Source organism: Grammomys surdaster, unplaced genomic scaffold, assembly GCF_004785775.1.
Source record: "Grammomys surdaster isolate TR1022 unplaced genomic scaffold, NIH_TR_1.0 205, whole genome shotgun sequence".
In the NCBI taxonomy this organism is placed as follows: Eukaryota; Metazoa; Chordata; class Mammalia; order Rodentia; family Muridae; genus Grammomys; species Grammomys surdaster.
In genome coordinates, this window is record NW_021604650.1 from 862843 (window position 1) to 886103 (window position 23261).

Here is a 23261-nt window from a genome sequence, read left to right on the forward strand (position 1 = left end):
GCCCGTGCGCGCCCTTCCTTCCTCTCCGCGTGGTCGTTGCCATAGCTACAGACGCGGACTGTCGAGGGGGCGGAGCCGGCGCGTGCGCGTCATTCCTAGCGCGACGCTCCGCCGCGCCTCCCGCCTTTCTGTTCTCAGGCCCTCCGCGCGCACGGCAACCGTTCCACCTGCGCGCCTTCGCGCTCGCCGCCCACTCTTGTCCGGTTCTGCGCCGGCGCGGGGCCGGCTAAGACGCGCGAGGGATTTGTGAGACGCATGCGTAGTGCGCGGCCCGCCGCTTCGGTGTCGCTCGGGTACCGCCGTTGCCGCCTCCCTACCGGCAAGTGCGAGAAGTGGGAGCCGAGGGTCGCCGTCGCCGCCACCACCACCACCATGGGGGTAAGTGAGGCTGGAGAAGTAATGAGAAGTCCACAGCTGCCGGTCATCCTCAGCATCCTCATTGTTTCTTGAACCCCCTCACGTGACCCTGACCCCCTACAGCCTCACGTGACCCCCGGCCCCTACTTGACCAGAGTTTCCCCACGCCTCATTGTAGCGATCCCCGCGTTGAGCATGGCCCAGAAATCCTCTGGGGGTCCTCGTCTTCCTCCCCCCTCCATACCCCGTGCTCCTCGTGCCCCTTCCTGCCTCTCTGACTCCCTACAGGGCCTTCCCACTCCCGAGCCCCTGCTGCGTCCCTGACATTAACTCCTTGAAGATACCCATCATCTGGCTGTCACGGTCCTAGCGGTTTCCTGCCATCCGGACTTATAGGGAACTGAAGCTGGGAGGCAAGAAGGCGCATGGCCAAGGTCACACTGATAATGGCTTGGGCGCTGGACCCCATCAGGCGACTCTGGAGTCCTAATGGAATCTGCTTCCCACTGCTCTAGTCTCTGTTCAGCCAGCTCCCCTACACTTTTGAACCCTCGCCACTACCTTCCTCCTACTCCAGATGAAACGTAGTCTTCCTTTCCACACAGCCCGTTCAGCTCGTGGCTGCAGTAAAGTGGATCTTAGAAGTTGGAGTGTTCTTAGTCATGTTACTGCAGGTGGCTTGCAATGGAAGAGGGGTGGAGGAGGTGTACAGATGAGTAGGGAGGATGGACTGGTTCTGTCTCAGCCTGGATGGATAATAACCACCTGTTATGTGTGGTCTGACAGCAAGAAGATGCATTTCCATGTCCTTTTCTAGGGTGTGCAAATCTAGGGTTGGGCAAAAGCACCCTCCTAAAACTAAATCCCCGAGCCTAGCTTCTTAGGGTTTGTGTGGAATTTGCAATACCTTTAGGGAGTCCTGACTTTGGAACTAGATGTGCCTCAGTGGCAGCCCATCTTTAATGGCTAACAGCGTGACACTGCAGGTGATGAGGCCTTGCTTGATTTTATTCTTACTTGTGTGATCCATGTGATCTCCTCTTAGGATAGTGGTGAAGATTAAATGAGGCAATGAATGTATATAGTCCATGAGGTGCCTTGAAGCGGTAGCTGCTATTTGCTTATATTCTCAGCCTCACTCCAGTGATCTAAAATAGATTAGTGCTATTTTTGTCCCGTTGGGTTTGTCCCTACTGTCACTAACCTAGATTTCCCCCCCACACACACAAACAAATCAGTTTATTAGACAAAAATAGTCTAGCTTGTGTCAAAGCACTTTTGGGAATCCATGTCAAAACATGGATTTGGGGGGTCTGGGGTTACATAGCTCCATAGTAGAGTGTGTGCTTAGCATATGTGAGGCCCTGAGTTCAGTCTTCACAAAAAACCCAAAACCCTTCAAAGCATTTGTCATAGTGCAGGCAGTAATTTTTATTCCTGTTTACCTAATATGAAGAAAATGAAGGCTAAGAGACCTTGGCATACTAACTTAGATTTCAGTGAGCAGTCCCAGGCCCCAGCTGTTGTGGGAGCTAAGTGAAATCAAGTGTCTAGTAATACTCGTTAACCCTTTGCCCAGAATCAGCTATTGCAGACTAAGGCCTCGGCAGAGAGTAACATACCTCAGGTTCTGTACTTATTCATTGGAACTGAAGTCACTGTAGACTTGACTTCCTTTGGGTCCCCAACTATTGCTCATTCTGTGGAGTTGTTTCTCACAATAACTCTCTCATCAGAGTGTCTCCTGGCCTAAAACTCAAAGCAGCAGAAACTTGAATTATCTTCACAGGATGAGATCTGGAATCCTCCCGTTACTCTCATTGGGCCCCGCCTCCATGCTCCACCTGCATAGCTACAGGCTGTTGTTCCTTGTAGTTGCCAGCCATTTCTCTAGGAAGTACCCCCTTCTTTACCCCAGGCTGACTGATAGTGGGAGCAGGTGGAACAACACCTCTCCAGGGTTTGAGTTAGAGGATAAGTCTCTCCATTTGCCAGAGCCAGCTGGATGGGAGCACTGACACAGAGGTCCAAGTGATGTCACATCTCTTCTGGAAGCAGCCATTGTGGAGTTTGATTGTTGTCTTTCTATTTCTCTTTGTGGCTCCTGGACTAGTAAGGGGAGATCAGATCTGCAGCTACCCTGGAAAGCAATATTTATATAGCATTGACATGAGCTGTGTGTGATATCCTGGGAGGGATGTATACTTTACGGTTCGGGCCTAAATTTGAATATGGGCCTCCTGTTTGTAGATACTGAATGTATACAAAGTAGATCCACCCCTGCCTGGTGGAGCTGAGTCCAGCTGAGGTTTGTTAAGACCTGTCAGAACTCTATGGCTCTATGACTTGAGTTAGTAGCTTGTTTTCACAGCTGAGCTAACACATCCTCTTTAGAAAAGCAGAGGCAGAAGGCTAGGAATATAGCTGTTCTATAGAGTGCCTGCCTGGCGCGCCTGAGACTCTGGGTTTGATCCCTAGCACCTCATAAACTGGGTGAAGTGACTCAAGCCTGTAACCCTAGCACTCAGGAAGTAGAGGCAAGAGCAGAAGTTCAAGGTCATCCTTAGCTGCATAACAAGTTAGGAACCAACCTGAGCTATAGGAGATTCTGCGCCTGCCCCCCCCCCCCCCAAAAAAAAGAATGCACTGGCAGAGTGTCTGACACTAGTGGGTTCCTGTAAACAGAGACCATTTTTAAAGCTGGAGATGAAATTCAGTGTAACATAGCTGCTGTGAGTAAGCTTTGGTCCTAGCACATGTACAGCTAAAGAGTTTATATTCAGTGCATAATACCATTTTATCTGTATGACAGCCCTTTGACTATTGGTGTAGGAATTATTAGCTCCATTCTACGGTTGAGGAAACTGAGGTTCTGACAAACTGAGTAACTTGCCAAAAGGGTTTTAAGTAACATGTCTAAAGTCATTTCTATTAAGTGAAAGAGCTGAGAATCAAATCCAGGTCTCTTAACTCAAAAGCCCACACTCTTTTTATTATAGAAAGCTCCCTTGGGAAAGACACTTAACCACAATGAGCTTGACTGTTCACTGTGCTTATTTCCCGTTTTAATTAGACAAGTTTTCCTGCATCCCTGCAGGACAGCCTTACCTCCTCAAGGCTTCAGCAAGCTAATTGGAACAGTGGGAGACCACTCTAACTGGTGTTTGCTGGAGTTGCAGGAGAGCCCCTGCCTGTGTGGCCCAGCCTGCCTCCACCTCTCACTCCATGCTGGCTGCCAAGTGCTTAAGGGGTGTTGTCCGTTATCTCAGTCTCCTTGGTGGTGACCTGGGGCCTCACTTTGAGGGTTGCCTTGTTTGCCACTCAGCTGCCATAAGTCTCAGAAACCATGTTTCTGTGTTCAGAAATGAGATGTTGTGGAAGAACCCAGGTTTTGTGCTTTTGGGGTCCTGGGAGTCACACTTGGTCTCCAGCACCTTTGCTCTTACCCCACAGTGTGTTACGTGGAGTCCAGCAGTCCTACAATCTGTTGGCTTGGCAGGGTGGAGAAGGGAACTTACATCTCCTGGGAATATGAAGATAGGCTAGCATCTCAGTTTCCCTGGAGATGTTCAAATGGTTATTTGGGGGTGGCAGGGGGTGGGCATGGCCTTGTCTGGTTGACGGAAAACTCATGTTCCTGATGCTCTGTGGTGAAGCTCTGGGGACTTCATCTACTGTTTCTCTTTTCCTTGCCTCCACCTTAGCATGGAGGTGGTGTATAAGGTGGCATTGTTGGGAATTGGTTCCCAGGTAAATGGCCTCAAGAAATTAGTTGCTGAGTGGTTGCCTGAGAGTGCTTGAGGCCCCTGGCTTTATCTCTGCAGGACATTGGAAGGTCTTTGGTGACTGAGTTGACGTCTAGATGGGCTTCTGCCAATGGGAGACAGAGGCTGCATCTGTGGCCTGGCCCCTCAGGCTGTCTCCATTTGGCCACTTACTACCTGGGGAACTGTGCATGAGGCATGTTCCCTTGGGCCCCAGTTTCTTAATGTATAAAGGTAAGTAATGGCTTCCACCCTGAGCCTTGACCCATGTATTTCTGTGAAAGTACTTTGTTAATGGATTTCAGTGTGATGCTGGAGCCTATATTCCAGAGGGAAAATGGATCCTGAAAAACCTGTTAGAGAGGCTCCTTCCGTTCCCATTTCTGTGAAAACAGCCTTAGGCTGGGGCTATAGCTGACCTCTGGCCTGGCATGCACAAGGCCCTGAGTTCTACCCCCAGCACCACAAAGACCACCAGGAACCTGCTCTATCTCTGTATGTGCCTTTCAGGAGAGGTGAGGCATGAGAGCTAGCCTGGCTCCTAGCACAGTGATTGGAAGTAGCTGGTGCTGGCATTTTGCCTGTCAGAGAGTCTAATTCTTTTACTTTCTGATGCTGAAGTACAAGTTAAGCAGTGCAGTTCCTTCAGACATTCAGGCTGGAGTTATGCTTTGGAGCTCGCCCATCTGTGTAACAGCTGGTTTTCAATTCCTGCGAATGTGGATTGTTCCGTGCCCTGTCCTGGGGCCAGGCAGGGCCATGGTCACACTGGCATTGGTGGTGTTTGACTCTGTACAGTGAGCTGTGGGAGATATGTGGCTGGAGTCAGGAGATCTGGGCTGTCTAGTCCTCCCTGGGAGAGTGAACAAGAAGGTATCATTGAGTATCTTTCTGTAGCCCCAGTAACAGCACCAGGTAGGACTGGAGACTTTACTCTTAGACCAGGGATGGATGGCTTTTTTTGTTCTAGGACCGGGCAGGGAAAGAGTAGAAAGCACTTTTGATGAAAAGCAGGGGTTGTGGCTCACACCTGTAATCTCAGCACTTGGAAGGCTGAGTCAGGGTGATTACTGTTGAGTTAGGGGCCTGGCTGAGCTACAGTATGAAACCACCCTCTTCCCATGCCCCCAACAAAAAAAAGGGGGGGGAGAGGAGGGATTTTGAAAGAGCCCCATATTAGCTTTCAAATAAGGTCTGGTTAAGATGCAAGTAGGAACAACTTCCCTTTGCCCGTCACTGCCATCACGCCTGTCACTGCCATCACGCCCCTGCAGCTTGGTCTTGCTGACCATGTGGCACCTCAGCCCTGAGGTGAACCCATGAGGCCCTCAGTCCACCCTTGACATCAGCAGGTGCATGCTGTGACTGCCACTTGGCCTGGGCTGGGCAGACCTTCTGGGAGTGGCTCTGAATTGCTTCCACACGGCTGTGTCTCATAGTCAGAAGACACTCTAAAGATCTGCTGCTCTGGGGCCACCTCAGATCCAGAAAGTTCCTGTAAATATTCCTGAAAGTGAACCTTTCCTCCTCAGGAAGGAGCAATCAAGTGAACATGCATCCCTGCTGGGCCACACATCCAGGTTGCCTGTTGCAGGGTCAGGTTAATGGGTTCCAGGCCCCTCGGCTTCCTCTGAAGGAGTTGGCCATAGCTCTTCCAGTGGTGGTGTTTTCTTTGTTGCAGAGAAAGTCGAGCAAGGGCAAAGAGAAGAAGCAGAAACGATTGGAGGAGAGAGCGGCCATGGATGCTGTTTGTGCCAAAGTCGAGGCTGCCAACAGGGTGACTCTCAGTTCCTCCGTCAACTTTACCTTGTTTCTTTATTTGACTTCTTGGCGCCACCCAGTGGCAGATCCACACAGGCCTGCGCCCACATGGATTGGGAGGAGGGGCTGTGGTTGGCTCAGGTGTTGAGGGTTGTGTGGAGAGGCTACAGGACTTCCCGATGTGGAACGTGGGGAGATTTTTTGGGTGAGAAAACCTCTCATGAGACATGACACGTGATTCTTAGCCCTGCCTTCTTTCAGAGGTTACTGGCTGCCCATGGGTACTGTAAGCTCTGAGCCCTTCCTTTCAGAGGTTACTGGCTGCTCATGGGTACTGTAAGCTCTGCTTACCCAAGGCTTCGCTGGCCTGGTTCCTGGGACTGTTGAGAGGCGTGGCAGCTGTGGATCAGCTGGGGGGAAGGGGACGAGAGGCGCCCTGGGAGCTCTCACACTGAGCCTTCCTGCATCATGGTGCATTTCACATTCCCCTAGTTATGGGGTGGAGGGTGCACTTGAGTGTAGGTGTTTAGACCCCTGGAGCTGGTGCTACTGGAAGTTGTAAGCTGTCCTGTATGGGTGCTGTCCTGTATGGGTGCTGTCCTGTATGGGTGCTGTCCTGTATGGGTGCTGTCCTATATGGGTGCTGGGAAATGAACCCAGACATTCTGGAAGTGCAGTAAGCACTCTAACTCCTGAGCCATCTTTCTAGCCCAATATGTTAATTTTTGTTAATTTCCATATTGGTAAACGGCTGTGCCTCTGAAATGATACTCTCCAAGGTTGTGCTTTAACATCTCTGTGATGGTCAGGCCTGAAATATCCAAGTGGATCGGTCATTTCTTTCCTGGGTTAGCTGTACGGGGACAGGCATTATGCCACAGGCCAGTGCTGCTTGTTCTCTTTCACCACATTCATGGTGTCATGCCTCCTCACCGGTGTTGTCTTCCTTCATCTATGTCTGCTCTCTGTCCACAGCTTGGAGACCCTCTGGAGGCATTCCCAGTCTTCAAGAAGTATGACCGCAATGGGTGAGTCGGGCTTAGCGTTCCTAATGTGTCACCTGGTACTCCTTGGGAGTTGACTCCTGCAGAGTACTCCCTTGTGAGAATGCAGCAATTGGCTGTTGCTTCTTGTTGATGCAGTCAGTCTCCCAGTTAAGGTGATGAAGGAATGGATGGGTGTGCAAACAGCGTGTGTAATTGAGGTTGTATGAGTGCACACTGATATCCTTTTAAGACTTACATCTTTCTTTGTTGAAAGAATCTAATGAGACTTGGAAACTTGTTGGCCTACTATCACATTTTATGATTGGGAACCAGAAGCTCAGAAAATGGGAATAATGTTTCTGGGTTTATCAAGTACCCCTCACATCTGAAGGAGTTTCTGATTCCCAACTCAGTGCTTCTTCCTTGAGTATACAATATATAATATGCTGGCTTTTTAACACTGGCTAGAGTACTTAGCCTTGCTTGCCTACTTTTGTAATCAGAAATGGGTCTAAAAACTTGGCTTGAGCTGAGTGGTAGTAGCACATGCCTTTAATCTTGGCACTCAGGAGGCAGAGGCAGGTGGATCTCTGAGTTCAAGGTCAACCTGGTCTTGACCAGGGATACATACATAAAGGTGGTCTTAAAAAACAAAGCAAAACAACAACAACAAAAAACTTGGCTGTTTGGAGAAGCGACAGTGTACTGACATACGTAAAAATAAATAACTTTTTTAAAAAAAAAAAACTTGGCTTAGAGAGGCAAAAGGATCATGAATTCGAGACCAGTCTAGACTATATAGTAAGACACTGGCACTGTCTTAAAAATCAAAGCACAAAAGATAGATAAAAAAAAAAAAAAAGAAAGGAAGGAAGGAAGGAAGAAAGGAAGGAAGGAAGGAAGAAAAAAGATTGGGATCTGATGCTCCTTTCCTTAGGAGTTAGGAGGGTTAGACCCAGAGCTCTGACCCATGGAGCCTCCCGACACTAAATATGTCTGTTGTGACTGCTGTCTCAGGTAGCATTCAGGTCTAGGTTGCAGGGCCTTTTCCTTTACCCTCCCTAGTGGTAGTCTGTGCTACCTTGGCTCAGGGAGGTCAGAGGTCACAGTTACTCTGTGTGATAGTAAAGAGTGGCTGAGCCTTATACTATTGTCCTTGGAATAAGTCACTCAGGCCCCTCACGCCTTGGGTTCTTACCTGTCAGATAGGATGCTGCTAGAAAGTAGTGAGGTGTCCTGAGGAGATCTGAGCAAATGCCCAGGTAGAACGTGAACAAGGTGTAGAGGGGCAGCTGTGTACATTCCTACGCTCTGTGGCTTTTTTAGCTATGTGGCAATCATGGAATCAATTCCATTTGCTTACTCTTGGTCTTCCCATCTGGGATCTGACATATGACATTCCCTGAAACAGCTTTGTTACTCCGTTTCTGGGACGTCGTGGTGTGATTAGGGATCTCTTCCTATGATTTTTTGTTTGTTTGTTTGTTTGTTTGTTTGTTTTGAGACAGGGTTTCTCTGTGTAGCCCTGGCTGTCCTGGAACTCACTCTGTAGACCAGGCTGGCCTCAAACTCAGAAATCCGCCTGCCTCTGGCTCCCAAGTGCTGGGATTAAAGGTATGCGCCACCACCACCCGGCTCTTCCTGTGATTTTACTTAGTGTTTTTATGTGCTTAGTGTTTCTCTTGACTTCCAAAAATCTGGACCTACTCTAAAATAAGCCACACCAGTAGGCTCAGCCACTCTAGAGCCTTGCGTTCATATGGCTCCTGTAGCTGTGATCCTTCTTCAGCGTACCTAGGACAGCACTTGAGAAGCTCAGGCAGAAGGATTTCTATGAGTTTGAGGGCTGCATATTGATTCAAGGCCAGCCTGAGCTATGTGGAGAGACCAAAAATGAAAAAATGTCGATGAATGTGGGCTGACTTTTGCATGTTTTCTAGCTAATAGGTGTAGTGCTGGGTTTGGATGGTTCTTACGTGGTAGAAAGGCTCTTCCAAAGGCAGGAGATTCCAGTGGGAACTTCCATTGTGAGGATTGTGTCAAAGGCTCATGAAAGATGCTGTATGAGAATTCTTTAAAGGCCTAATTTTAGACAGTTGTGCCTATCATTTTAGTATTTGGGAGGCCAAAGCAGAAGAGTCATGAGTTCAAGGTTAGTCTGAGGTACATAGTGAGAACCTGTGTCAAAAAAAAAAGGCTAGTGAGAGGAGCAGGGTGGTTGACACCTTTAATCCCAGTGCTCAGGAGGCTGAGCCAGTCTGATCTCTTGAGTTTGAGACCAGTCAGCCTGGTCTACATAGTGAGGCCAGTTAGGGCCATATATAGAAACCCTGTCTCTAGACAAACAAAAACACTGATGAGGTGATTCCACAGGTAAGTGCTTGCCACGTAAATCTGATGGCTTGAATTCGATCCCCAGATATCACATGGTAGGAGAAAACCTGTTTTCTGAAATCGTCCTTTGACCTCTGAGTGGATCTTCACTCATACCCGCCCCCGCCCCCCACATACATGTTGCTTTTTGTTTTTCCAGATAGGGTCTCACTATATAGCTATATAGCCTTGGCTGTGCTGGAACTAGATAGGGTCTCACTATGTGACTATATAGCCTTGGCTGTCCTGGAACTAGCTTACTGTGTTCTCTGGACTGATCTATAGACTGGACTGATTTCAAACCGATGTCAGAGATCAACTGTTCTGTCTTCTGAGTGCTGGGATTAAGGTGTGTCCCACCACACTCAATAACTTAAAAAATAAATATTTGTTTCATTTTGAATTGTATGTATGTATGTGGGTATGTGCACATGAATGCAAGTGTGTGAGGCCAGGGCATCTGGAGCTCCAGTTACAAGCTGTCATGAGTGGCCTGAGGTGGATGCTGGGTGCCAAACTCAGGTCCCTGGAAGAACAGCAACTGATCTTAACTTCTGAGCCATGACTCCAGCTCCTTTCCCCATTTTGTTTTAAAGCTTGAGTTTTTTGGACTAGTTTCTCTGTCTCCTTGGAAAGAGGGACCTTAGTGTCTAGAGTGGTGGTTCAGAGCCTGTTCTACCTGTGTAATGAGATGTCAGTCACCGTTGGGAAGGTTGTAAGGAAGAGGCAGGCACATGGGACGAGGCTGCAGAAGGGTGTTTGGTCTCAGTTTGCTTGAAAGGCCCAGGTCATCCAGCTGCTTGTAAAGGCATGGTAGGTGGATAAGAGAGACCTGGTTCTATGACAGTCCAGTGAGAGAAGGGCAGAGATTATAGTTAGCGGGACACATGTCTACAAACAGCTAGGGAACAGTGTTTCTGGTAACATATTATTAGGTATATTATTAGAAACTGAGGGGACTGGGCAGGTATGGGAAAGCAGAAAAGTAGCCAAGAAAGGGAGCAGTTGACAGATGAGTCTGATCAAAACACTCCAGGAAATGTGCCCTGTGGCAGGATGGTGGTCATATGATGACAGTTGTTAATCGTAGGTCTAGAAAACTTGGCTTTTCCTTTTAGGGTACCTGAGACTGGCATGCCTCCCTGACAATCATTCAAGAAGGAATAGCAGTGTCCTGGTGGGAGCCCCAGGCCTGATGCCCCCCTGTCTGCTTCTCAGGTTGAATGTCTCCATTGAATGTAAGCGAGTGTCTGGATTGGAGCCAGCCATTGTGGATTGGGCCTTCGAACTGACCAAAACCAATATGCAGACAATGTAAGCATGGCCCTACCAAGGGCAGCCCTGTACCCAATGGCTTTCGTCCAAGGCCTCCTGTCCTGATTGCCCCAACTCCCCAGGTATGAGCAAAGTGAGTGGGGCTGGAAGGACCGAGAAAAACGGGAGGAAATGACCGATGACCGAGCCTGGTACCTCATTGCTTGGGAAAACAGTTCCATCCCAGTTGCCTTTTCTCACTTCCGATTTGATGTGGAATGCGGGGATGAAGTCCTGTACTGGTAGGAACTGAGGCTTACAGTGGGGTAGAGGGGAGGAAACCAAGTGGCAGAGCCCACTGGCCCCCTCTGGGCTTAAGGCCTGCCCGGGCTGCAGGCTCCTCCAGTGGGTCCTTACTCCTCTGCTTTCTCTGTTAGCTATGAAGTGCAGTTGGAAAGCAAGGTACGTCGGAAAGGCCTAGGGAAGTTCCTCATTCAGATCCTGCAGCTCATGGCCAACAGGTAAGGGGCTGCTGCATCGCTAGGTGGAAAGAACTGCACCAAGGAGGTGGCTTCCTTGGACTTCCTCAAGGAGAAAGGCATCTAGACCCTGTTGGGAAGATGACCCTGCTTTGCTGTGGTTCCAAGTTAAGAGGGCAGGTGGGGTAGATCCCTGATACTGAGGCACTCTTGACTAGCCTGATGTGGTGGGAGGGGCTTCCTGTCAAGGTGCCAAGACCTCTGCAGGCTGGAGAAGGGATAGAAGTAGGAGAGAGGGGAGGCCCTGACTTCTTAGTTTCTGTTCAGTCTCTCTCCCTCCCCCCCTCTCTCCTTCCCTCCCTAAGCCCTCCCCTCTGGTTATTCCAGACAAAGTTTCTGTGTGGCCCTGGCTCTCCTAGAACACTCCTGTAGGTCTGGTTGGCCTTGAATTCACCTATACCCACCTGTGTCTGCCTCTGCTTGTTCACTATTGTTGATGTTTTGGTTTTTTGAGGCAGGGGCTCACTCTAGCCCAGGGTAGCCTTGAACTCAGGGAAATCCCCTTGCCTCAGCTTCCCGACCATTGATATTGTAGGCATGAGAAATTGTGTCCAATTGTTTTTTATTTTTGAGAGTTTTTTTTTGTATATATGGGTGTTTTTCGTGTGTGTGTGTGTGTGTGTGTGTGTGTGTGTGTGTGTGCGTGCACCATGTTGGTGCTATGTACTTTTAAAGGCTAGAAGAGGATGTCATATTCCTTGGAACTAGGGTTACAGATGGTTATGCACCATAATGTCAGTGCTAAAGATTTAACCCCAGGTCCTCTGCAAGAGCAGACAGTGCTCTTGACCCCTGAACTCCTGAGACATTTCTCCAACCCTTTTTTTTGGAGGGGGGTATTTGTTTGTTTGTTTTTTGAGACAGGGTTTCTGTGTAGTCCTAGCTGTCCTGGAACTCACTCTGTAGACCAGGCTGGCCTCAAACTCAGAAATCTGCCTGCCTCTGCCTCCCAAGTGCTGGGATTAAAGGTGTGTGCCACCACTGCCCAGCTCCTTTTTCTTTTCTTTTTTTCTTTTGGTTTTTCGAGACAGGGTTTCTCTGTATAGCCCTGGCTGTCCTGGAACTCACTCTGTAGACCAGGCTGGCCTTGAACTCAGAAATCCGCCTGCCTCTGCCTCCCAAGTGCTGGGATTAAAGGTGTGTGCCACCACCGCCCGGCTCCTTTTTCTTAATATATATTTTTATTTATGTGTAAGCGTGTGCCTGCCATGTGAGTACAATGCCTGTAGAGGCCAGAAGGATGTGGGATATCCTAGATCTTGAGTTATAGGCAGGTAGATATGAGCTACCCTATGGCTAGGAAGAGAACCTCAGTCCTCTGGAAGACCAGAAGTGTTGTACAGTGCTGAACCATCTAATAGCCCTTTGATTCTGTTTCTAAAAGGTCCTCACTCTGCTTTCTTCCAGCACACAGATGAAGAAGGTGATGTTAACTGTTTTTAAACACAATCATGGCGCCTATCAGTTCTTCCGAGAGGCACTGCAGTAAGGAACAATATTGATGTGGTCCCGCAGGGTGGTCAGGGTGGTCCCTTTGCTGGTTACCAGGTGACTGCTTGTCCTCATCCTGATCCTAGTCAGTGTTCCATGGGCATTGGGGTTTGTGAGATTGTATACCAGTGCCTTCTGACTTAGTCCAGAAGTCTCAAAACTACTGGAGAGGTTCTTGACTAAGGGAGCCAAGCATTTAGCTTTCCAACACTCAAGTCTTCTTCCTGTCTGTTTTGCAGGTTTGAAATTGATGACTCTTCCCCCAGCATGTCTGGTTGCTGTGGGGAGGACTGTTCCTATGAGATCCTGAGCCGGAGGACCAAGTTTGGGGACAGTCAGCACTCCCACACGGGCGGGCACTGTGGTGGCTGTTGCCACTGAACTCCTAGAACCACTTGCAAGGGAAGTCACTCTCCTTAGGCCTGTCCTCTCCCCTGGTCTTATGCCACTTGCCAGGTACCCCTAGAGCTGTGGGTACCTTAGTTCTGCATGAGCCTGGCATATTCTGAGAATACAGAACCCTGGGGAGCAGTGACCCCAGCTGCCTTTCCATCTCCCTTCTGGAAAAGCAGAGTGCCAGGAGGGAACACCGAAGAGAGGGTGCTGCGAGGATGACAGGCTGGCCATCAAGCCTGTCCTTGTGCAGTAGCTGCCTACTTACGTAGGTCTCGGGCCTCTAAAATGGAAGGCTTCCCTCTTGTCTGCAGCTGGATTCCTGACAGGGTTGCACACCATGCCCCATATGGACAAATGGAATGTTTATACCCATGTTTGTAAAAGGCCTGGAGTCTGCTGGTCCCCAGAAAGGACTGGATACAAATCTGGGCATACAAGAGACCTTGTACATCTTTTCTCTGGGACAAAGTGCTTTCAGAGACCATGTAGCCCTTGATGTCAAGGTGCAGGGGTTTGTGCCATGATCGTACAGAGCCACAGGGTGTCGTCTCAGGGGACCAGCCAACTTCAGGAGGGAGTCTGCCTCCATCACTGTCAGTAAGGCAGAGAAGACCAGGACTCTTACATGTTTGTCATAGGGATGTGGCGTCTCTGGGCCTTTGGACTTTGCTGCATTTTCATGATCTTGACTCGACCTTTTTATTCAAGAAGGAAGTCAAGTTCTGCCTGTTCTCACACCTCTCTCCTCAGCCCAAATACCTCTGTTCTCAGTCTCAAGGGGAATAACATCAGGGAGCCCCTCGTCTTCCCCCAGAAGGACCCTTCCTTCCTGGTATAATTGAGTCCATTTCTTCCTATTCTTGGTGCTGATAGCTCTCTGAAGGTGGGGTACTTCCCTGCCACCCTCCCTGTCTGAGGAGCCCCAGCCAGTGCAGGCCCCTCTGCCTGTCCTCCCTAGCCCCACCCTCACTGCCTCAGTGAGGCACTCGTGCCACTGTTCCGGCACCCCTGGGATGCCTTTTAGTGCCACCACTGCTTTCCTGACATGGGTGTCACCCTCCAGTGGCTGACTAGAGCCAGAAAGCCTTCCTCCTCAGCGGATGCAGTTGAGAACTTGAACTCGTCCTGACCTCTGGATCCTGTTCTTCAAGGAAACAAAACCAAATCCTCACCTAAGAAAGCACGCTTGTCACTTCCCATTGCCACCCCTAAGTTCCGCCTTGGGAGGCATGGCAGAGAGCTTGCCTTTGTGCAGTTGCTTTCTGAGACTCTGCTACTGACCTCAGATCTGCTCACCTCACCCCCTGCCTGACTCAGGCTATCTGTTCTGGCAAGTCTCCCCAAAACAGTCACCTCTCACTCAGATCCTTGGCTTGTGCAGTAGCCTGGCCATGGAGGGTCCTTTCTTGCCTGGTCCGTCCTCTGTTGAGCACCCTGTGCTATTCTTAGCCCTTGGCCTTGGAGAAGGCCTTGCAGCTTTACACTGGAATAGGTCTACCTTTTTCTGGCTTCCTAGCTTCTGGGGGCTATACCTCTGATAAGAGTTGAGGCTGCCCAGGGGGGATTGGGAGGCTCCTTCCAAGAATCATGAAACAGGAACGTGCTTGGAAGTTATTTCCTGATCTTTGTCTGTCTTAGATCATGAATCTCTGATACCTCCCACTTAGGGGTCCAGAAGGAACCCCCAGTGTAAACCCCATGTGAGGTGAATTGAGTGTCTTGTCTCCAGTTACTGGACACTCAGCACCAGGACTCACAGTGCCCAGTGCCTGCCCTGCTCCCCACCCTCTGCAGGCCCTACGCCTGAGGGCCCTTCAGGATCTCTCACTGAACCAGAGGGATGGTGGCCAAGACCAGCAGATTACTCCTGTGGGTGTTAAGCCTAGTGGTTTATCAGGCATCTTCTACCACCCTCTTGATTTTGAGAAACGGCAGGTCTAGTCTACCATACCAGGCTCTTTTGGTTTTTGTTCCAGGCGTGTTAAAATGGTTTTAAAAGTTTTTGTTTTAGTGAACCTATTCCATTTCAGGTTATTTTTGTTCTGGAGGGTTGGGGGGTTATTTTTGTTTTTAAAAGGAAAGTTGGAAGGTAATTTTGTTTTATGTTTTTTTTCCTAGCAGCTCCTTATCACTGGAATCAAAGGGAAAAAACATCTCTTTGTGTCCATTTTATTTGTATGTCACTAATAAAAAGATACTTTGTTCAGATGCTGGGCTGGTGTCCAGATGCTGGGTGCCATGGGCAGCGGGTGTCAGGCTTTGGCTTTGGGAGGCACAGGCTGTTCTGGCCCCACACCCTTCCTGCAAAGGAAGTCTCATGGAACCCAAGTGCATGCATTTGTGCCATTTCCCAGAAGGTGCTGGGCGAGGTAAGGGATGTTCAGAATACTGTCTGCTTGGCATCCTGGAGCAGGCTCTGAGCCAGGCACTGTGACTTTGGGTATCAGTGCTCAGACAAATTCAGTGCTTTACATGAGCTGAAGGATGAATTTTGTCCCTGTTTGCTGTGTTACTCAGAATATTCCTCATCAAAGGTTTCAATTAGTACTCTGAAGTCTCTCCTCACAGTACAAAGGCCCAAAGGAAGAGTAAGCCTGTCAGGCCTGATTGACTTCTGTAGCAAGACAGTTACACAGGTTCAGAGGCAGAAAGTGATCCTGGGAACTGGAGCTCAGAACTTACTGTGGACAGAGAACATCACTGTATGCTTGGTCAGTGTGGTGGTAGGTAGAGGACAAGTCAGTGGGGCCATTGGTGGATCTCGGGAAAGAATTATTGAGAGCAATAGCAAACTGAGGCTTTTCTCCCCAGATGGGAGCTTGCCCAAGGTGTGGCTGGGGCAGTGCTTCATCTTTGAATCCTGGAGGAAAGTGTCACAGCTGTGAGAGGGAGAGGAGTGTGTTTGGCTGCATACCATAGACTGACAAAGTTCTTTGTGTGTGTGTGTGTGTGTGTGTGTGTGTGTGTGTGTGTGTGTGTGTGTAGTGGGGAACCTGTTTGGTGAGCCCAGACATATTCAGGGTAGACCTGGCCCAAGAATGTTCTGTGCACATCACCATAAATCCTTTAGTGGTCCTGTCTCATATCTGGTGGAATTTCTCTCAGTATAAAGATGAAGCTACTTAGATACCACAGCCCTCCCTATAGGAAGTGGCAGAGCCTGGACTTGGGCTAGCATGACAGGAAGCCCTGTTTTTAACCTGTAGCTCATGAGGGTAGGATGGAGCCCCTTTCCCCCACTGTTCCATTACCTTAGTTCCCACCCTAGGGTGCCAGGCCAGACAGCTGTGCCTGCCAGAGGGAAGCAGACTGTCAGCCCTAGCACTGACACCGTGTTGCTCTTCCCCAATGGTTGTGTCCAGCCATCTCAGGATATCTGGAGCATGGTGACAGCTGTGCTCCGGAAGAGCAAACACACCTCCATGGTCCTGAGTCACTGTCCCCTGTCCTCCCCACTCTGTTTTCTTTTCCCTGCTTAGGTTCCTAAGCCAGCTCTGTTTTAACAGTGAGCTAAGCTCTGTTCTCCGCCTCCTGCTGGATTTTGCCAGGCACTATGTTGGGTATATCCTGAAACTACCCTAGTGTCTCCTGCTGTCATTCACCTAGAAAGTCAGTTTCCTCTGGATGTAAGGAGGGCCGGACACCCTCACCCTCAGTGAGAACCCCAGAGTAGGTTCCCAAAGGCTTGCCTAGGTCCTTTCTGCAGCTTCCTCCTGTAAGCGGTCCCCTTGCCAGACCTCGGGTTCAGTGTCTGTGCCATTCCACATGCTGAGGAGAGTTGAGGCTAGGAGACTGGATCGCTGTATACAGTTGAGGTCCTTCCTTAGCAGCTCCAGATCAGGTGGGTTGGGAGGCAGCTGACTGCAGGACCAGCAGAAGGACTTGACTGGGTGGCAGCCTCAGCGTCTGGTGGGCCAAAGCCCTTCTAAAACTAGAGGAAAGGACACCTGGTGTTTTCCCAGGCTGTTTGTCCAGTGGTATCTAGGGCCAGCTAGAATGGACACCTGGTATCATTCAATATGTATCCATCAGGCACTGAGGGCAAGAGTGTAAAGCAGATGTCAGAGCAATGGACCAGCTGCTCTGCCCATATTAAGGCCTGGCATCTCTTCCTACTGTCCTGTATAGGGAAGGGGGAATGGTAGAAGCCATCAGTTTGATAGGTAGTCACAGGTGAGGAATGGTGCTCCTTATCCTTGCAGGCAACACAAAAATTACCCAGAATGCTAGAGGATGTGATGATTTAGCTTTTTTTTTTTTTTTGGTTTTTCAAGACAGGGTTTCTCTGTGTAGCCCTGGCTGTCCTGGAACTCACTCTGTAGACCAGGCTGCCCTTGAACTCAGAAATCTGCCTGCCTCTGCCTCCCAAGTGCTGGGATTAAAAAGATGTGCGCCACCACTGCCCAGCAGATGTGATGGTTTAAATGAGAATGTTCCCCATAGGCTCAAGTTTGAATGCTTGGTCCCCAGCTGATGGTGCCCTTTGGATGTGTTTCAGAGGTGTGACTTTGTTGGTAGAATTGTGTCATGGGAGACAGACTAGGCACCACCATTCCCGCTTCTGGCTTTTTTTTCTCTGTGTTTGGGATCAAGATAAGCTCTCGCCTTATTATTCCAGCCACCATACCTGCTACCTGCTGCCTCCACCCCACCTCCATGGCCTTTAACCCTCTGCAAGTAAGCCCTAATAAACCACATCTTAACTTGCCTTGGTTGTGGTGCTTTATCACAGCTAGAAAAGTAATCTAGAAAAGTAATCTGGGCATGGTTCATACCTGTAATCACAGCACTCAGGGAGGCTGAAGCAGGAGGATTACCACAGTGAGTTCCAGGCCAGTCAGAGCTACAAGAGTGAGAGCCTGTACTAAACAAAAACAACAATAACCACCAACAACAAAATCTGATGTGGTATGCATTACTGTCACCCTGGCACTTGGGTGGCAGAGGCAGAAAAAATGTTATAAATATGATGCCAAGCTGAGTCCACATAGCAAGTATTAGACCAGTCAGGTCCATATAGTGAGACCTTGTCTCAAAACAAAAATTTTTAAAAAACCGTGAGGGATACCCGTGCAAAATCCCTACTTCATTGGAAACTTGATACAGTTAAGGATGATCTATAGTCTCTTGACTCCTCCTAAATGCTGGGATTACAGGTATGGGCTACCGAGTCCGGTTTATATAGTCCTGGAGAAGGGCCTTTTGTTGTGCATGCTAGGCAATCATTCCATCAACTTAAGCTTTATCCCCAGCTACTTGTCTTCCATCAATGGTAAAATGGTATACTTAAGATTACTATTGCCGGGCCGTGGTGGCGCACGCCTTTAATCCCAGCACTTGGGAGGCAGAGACAGGCAGATTTCTGAGTTCGAGAGTTCGAGGCTAGCCTGGTCTACAGAGTGAGTTCCAGGACAGCCAGGGCTACACAGAGAAACTTTGTCTCGAAAAAAAAAAAAAGATTACTATTACTTGAGACAGCGTCTTACTATGTAGCCCTGGCTGGTTTAGAACTTGCTATTCGAGCAAAAAGAAACAAAAAAAAAAAAAGAGCTGGAATTAAAGGTGTACAGCATCACACTTGGCAAGGTCATTTTAAATTCGTTTTGCGGTAGAGTCATGGGATTATGCTTGCACTGCCTGCCTTTTTCCATGAATGCTGGAATCTGAACATAGGCCTTTCTTCACACAGATACTTCAACTACTGAGCCACCTCACTAATACTTATTGTTTATTTACTCACTCACCGACTTAATTTTGGACAGGGAACAATCTTGTTAAATAGCCCAGGGTATTCTAGAACTTGAGGCAATCTTCTTGGCTTGGTCTCATTTGCGAGGACTATAGTCTCGTGCTGGCACTGTGTCCAGCAGGCTGTGCTTTTATGTCTGTTGCTTCCTCCATGCAGTGCTCAGGACACCCATTAGTACTGCTTTTCTTCCCTACAGCAGGATCTCACTATGTAGTTTTGACTGGCTTGTAAATCAGACTGGCTTCTTCATCCCAAGTGCTGGGATTAAAGGTATGTGCTATCGTGCTTGACCTTTCTTTAAGGAAGGAAGGAAGGAAGGAAGGAAGAAAAAAGGAAGAGAAAAAAAGAATCAACAAGAAACTGAGTGTGGGACTTGTGCATACATGTGCATCTGTGTACAATATTCATGCAGTGTTCACACATAATCCAAAAGAGAACATCAGATCCCTTGGGACTAGAATCACAGTTGTGAGCTGCCATTTTTGGGTACCGAGAATTGAACCTGAGGCCTCTAGAAGAGCAGCCAGTGCTCTCAACCATTGAACCATCTCTCCAGCCCATTACTTTTCTTTATCCCTAGGGACTGAACCCTAAGTATTGTGCATTCTAGGTATGAGTACACTGTAGCTGTCTTCAGACACTCCAGAAGAGGGCATCAGATCCCATTACAGATGGTTGTGAGCCTCCATGTGGTTGCTGGGAATTGAACTCAGGACCTCTGGAAGAGCAGCCAGTGCTCTTAACCACCGAGTCGTCTCTCCAGCCCAACTCCAGCCCTTTTTTTCAGGGTGTATTTATGCACAGATGAGTGTAGGTACTCGTACTTGTACACACATGTGGAGGTCAGAGGAAGGAGACAGGATCCCTGACTGGACCCTAAGCTTTCCCATTTACACTAGGATGCTGGCTACCTGTCAGTATCCTCCCATCACTGGGCTTACAAGCACATGTGGCTGTGCCTGGTTATTTTACATTTTATTTGCAGGTGTGTGTGTGTGTGTGTGTGTGTTTATCTTAGGGTTTCCATCACTATGAAGAGACAGTATGACCAAGGCAACTCCTTTAATTGGGGCTGGCTTACAGTTCCAGAGGTTCAGTCCATTATGGTGGGAAGCATGGTAGTGTGCAGGCAGACATGGTGCTGGAGAAGCTGAGAGTTCTACATCTTGACCTGAAGGGCACCAGGAGACTCTCTTCTGCACTGGGTGGAGCCTGAGCATAGGAGGAGCCCTCAAACCCCGCCTACACAGTGACACACTTCCTCCAACTAGGATACACTTATTCCAACAAGACCACACCTAAGAGTGCCACTTCCCATGGGTCAAGCATATTCAAACTGTGTGTGATTGTGTGTGTGTAAGAACAACTTTTAGAAGTCTATTTTTCCCTTTTCCTGTGGTTTCTGGAGGTGTTATAGGACTGGTGGCAAGTATTTTACCTGCTGAGAAGTCTCACTAGCCTTAAACTTTTATTTGAATTCACGACTTCTTTCCACTGAGCCATCTCAACAAGCCCCTTTGTTTTTTTGTATTTTCTTTCTTCTTCTTTTTTTTTTTTTTTTGGTTTTTCGAGACAGGGTTTCTCTGTGTAGCCCTGGCTATCCTGGAACTCACTCTGTAGACCAGGCTGGCCTCGAACTCAGAAATCCACCTGCCTCTGCCTTCCACGCGCCACCACTGCCTGGCTTGTTTGTATTTTCATTTCAAGATAGTTTAAGTTGCTCAGGCAGGCCTTGAACTTGTGATCTTCCTTCCTCAGCACCCTGAGTAGCTGGGATTACAGGCCAATGCTACCAAGGTCTGGTTTATACCATGTATTCCAAATATGTACCCTCCTCATGGCTTCTCTGATCTTTGTCTCTGTCTCTGTTTCTCTCTCTCTGTCTCTGTCTCTCTTTCTCGTGTGTGTGTGTGTGTGTGTGTAAGTGCACATGCCATAGCACACATGCAGATGTCAGAAGACAGCTTGTGATAGTGGGTCCTGGAGATCAAACTTAAGTCACCAGACTTGACAACAGGCACCTTTCTTTACACATTGAGCCATCTTGCTGGCCCATTACACCTCTCCTACAGAAGAATTATCCCTGGTATTTTTTGAAAGGATTGGTTGCAAACGGGATTTTAAAAAGGCAGAGCTGTTGGTATTAATTTAGCAGAAAACAAGTTCTGGTTCTGCTTTCTTACCTCACTGCTAGGGTTCTAAGACAAGCCTTGTCACAGGGGCCTGAGGAAACCCTCAGACAGAGCCCAAAGGATTCTATCTTATCTCAAATTCCCAATCTCCAGGGAAGCCTTCCTAAAGTGTTTCCAGGCACATCTCCTGGCTGTGCTTACACCTAGAAAGTATTCCCTTGTTTCTTAGAACCCAATAAGCCCAAGAAGCCAGCAGGAATGTCTCTGCCCTGTCCTCTTCCCAGTAATAGCAGCTCCAACCATGACCCTAGGGATGGGAGTGAGGAATTTAGAAGCATCTATCCAAGGCTGTTTGTCAGGGCTCAGGGAAAAAAGCAAAGGCAGGGGGCTGCCTAGTAACTGAGGATGGACCTAGACCAGGTTTATTTAGGACGAAGGAACACGTCCAGAGCAGGCACAGACAGCTGCCCTCTAAGACACCCTAGGTCTTTTGCCTCCTTTCACCTCCCCTACCACTTCATCCAAGGAGCTGGGGATCCCTTCAAAGCTCTTCCTGTCTCTCCTCCGTGATCCCGTCCCTTGCCACAGCCTTTGATGCTTTTGACCTTTAATTTAAAATGAACTTCTGAAGTTGGAGTTGGATTCCTGTAATCCCAGCATCCAGGAGATTGGGGCAGGGAGAAAGTACCAGTGTGAAGGCAGCCTGGACCACAGAGCCCAGTTTTGTCTCAGTGTATCTGACAACAAAGAAACAAGTGAAAACTCTGAACTAGAGCTAGGGTTGTATAGTTCATTTGGCCAATTTTTTTGCATTAATCCCTGGGTTTGATCCTCAGTCCCGCATAAACTGGGCATGGTGGTATAGGCATGTAATCCCAACAATCAGGAGATGGTGGCAGGAAGATCAGAAGTTCAAGGTCAGCCTGTACTCCTAAGACCTTTTTTAAACAGACAAACCCCTCCTGCTCTCTAGAGACTCTTCTCTGCTCCAGCTGGTGTGCTGTTAAAGTGTGGCCTCAGGGTACAGGCCTCCTCTGGAATCCTGCTTGGCAGCCTCTTGGCTCATCCTGAGCAGCCTTTCCCCCTATTTTTGAAACATCACAGAAACACCAGCAGCTAGCTTCATGGTGCTATGAGGAAGAGAGGTGAGTGTTTAGCTGGGTCCTGGCCCTAAGGCTCACCCACCCTCTTTTCTACTTTGCCTTTTGCCTACTTGAATGCAATACATTCAAGTGTCTACAGATTGTCAGCCATTGGGAGACAGTGTGGGTAACCAAACAGCCCCTGACTTAAGGTGTCTGTTTAGAGACCAACCGTGTGACAGGGTACTGCTGCCATCGCTGCTGCAGGATATGGAAAGGGCAAAAGTCTGGAGTGGTCAGCCCAAGTTTCCTGAGGCAGTGCCTAATAGACAAAGACACTGCCTAATAGATGCCTTTTGTTGTTGTTATTTATATACAGGGTCTTTGTAGACCTGGCTTTCACTATGTAGACCAGGTTGGCCTTGAACTCATAGGGATCAACTTGCTTTTGCTTCCCAAGTGCTTGGATTAAAGGTGTACACTGTCACATTCCACAGTATACTGCAGTTTTATTTTCTCCATAGATTTAAATGTTTACTTCTTTTTATATCTTTCTTCTGAAGGACAAGAAATGTGTCTACCTGTTCAGTACACTGCTTAGAACAGTTCCTGGCGCCGGGTGGTGGTGGCGCACGCCTTTAATCCCAGCACTTGGGAGGCAGAGGCAGGCAGATTTCTGAGTTCCAGGCCAGCCTGGTCTACAGAGTGAGTTCCAGGACAGCCAGGGCTACACAGAGAAACCCTGTCTGGAAAAAAACCAAAAAAAAAAAAAAAAAAAGAAGAAGAAGAACAGTTCCTGGCACAGTATTGGGGCTGATGAGTGCTGCTGAATACAGACATTTGTATCAGTCTGTGGGAGGCAGGGGGATGAGTGGACATGATGGAAAGGAGGACAATAGAAAAAGTGTCCTGGGTAGAATGTAAAGAGTAAAAAGTCCAAAACCTGGAGAGGTGGAGGAGGGACCCAGGGACAAGGACAAAGACAAGGGATATGGAGAAGTCAGACAGAGGGCAATATCCAGGATCTGGACCTGTCTAGAAAGCAATGGGGAACCACTTGGTCAGATACTTGTCTAGTAAAACAAGAAGGAAGGAAGGAGGGAAAAGAACAGAGAGAAAGAATAAAGGCAGAAGGGAGGCAGGGACAAAGAAGAGAGGAAACAGGGCATGGTGGCACATGGGAGTAGAAGCAGAAAAATCAGGAGTTCAAGGTCATTCTCATCCACATGGTTTTAGGACAGCCTGGGCTACTGGAGACCTTAGACCAAAACTATCCTAACACACACAAAAGGAGAGAAGCAGAAGTTGAGAACAGTTAACAGTTATGTGGCAGTGGGTGTCTGAGAGGGTAAACAGTAAATGACAGGAATCTTGGGG

At 48.6% G+C, this 23261-nt stretch overlaps 1 protein-coding gene across 1 annotated transcript; it reads left to right on the plus strand.

Annotated features, from left to right (window-relative positions):
- Positions 1 to 241: 241 nt before the first annotated feature.
- Naa40 (N(alpha)-acetyltransferase 40, NatD catalytic subunit) lies at positions 242 to 15129 on the plus strand. The gene is made up of 8 exons (XM_028771270.1): positions 242 to 378; positions 5803 to 5898; positions 6858 to 6910; positions 10460 to 10555; positions 10639 to 10797; positions 10933 to 11016; positions 12442 to 12519; positions 12765 to 15129. Exons 1-8 carry the CDS (start codon positions 256 to 258, stop codon positions 12904 to 12906), a joined length of 831 nt encoding a protein of 276 aa, XP_028627103.1. The 5' UTR covers positions 242 to 255; the 3' UTR covers positions 12907 to 15129.
- Positions 15130 to 23261: the final 8132 nt, after the last annotated feature.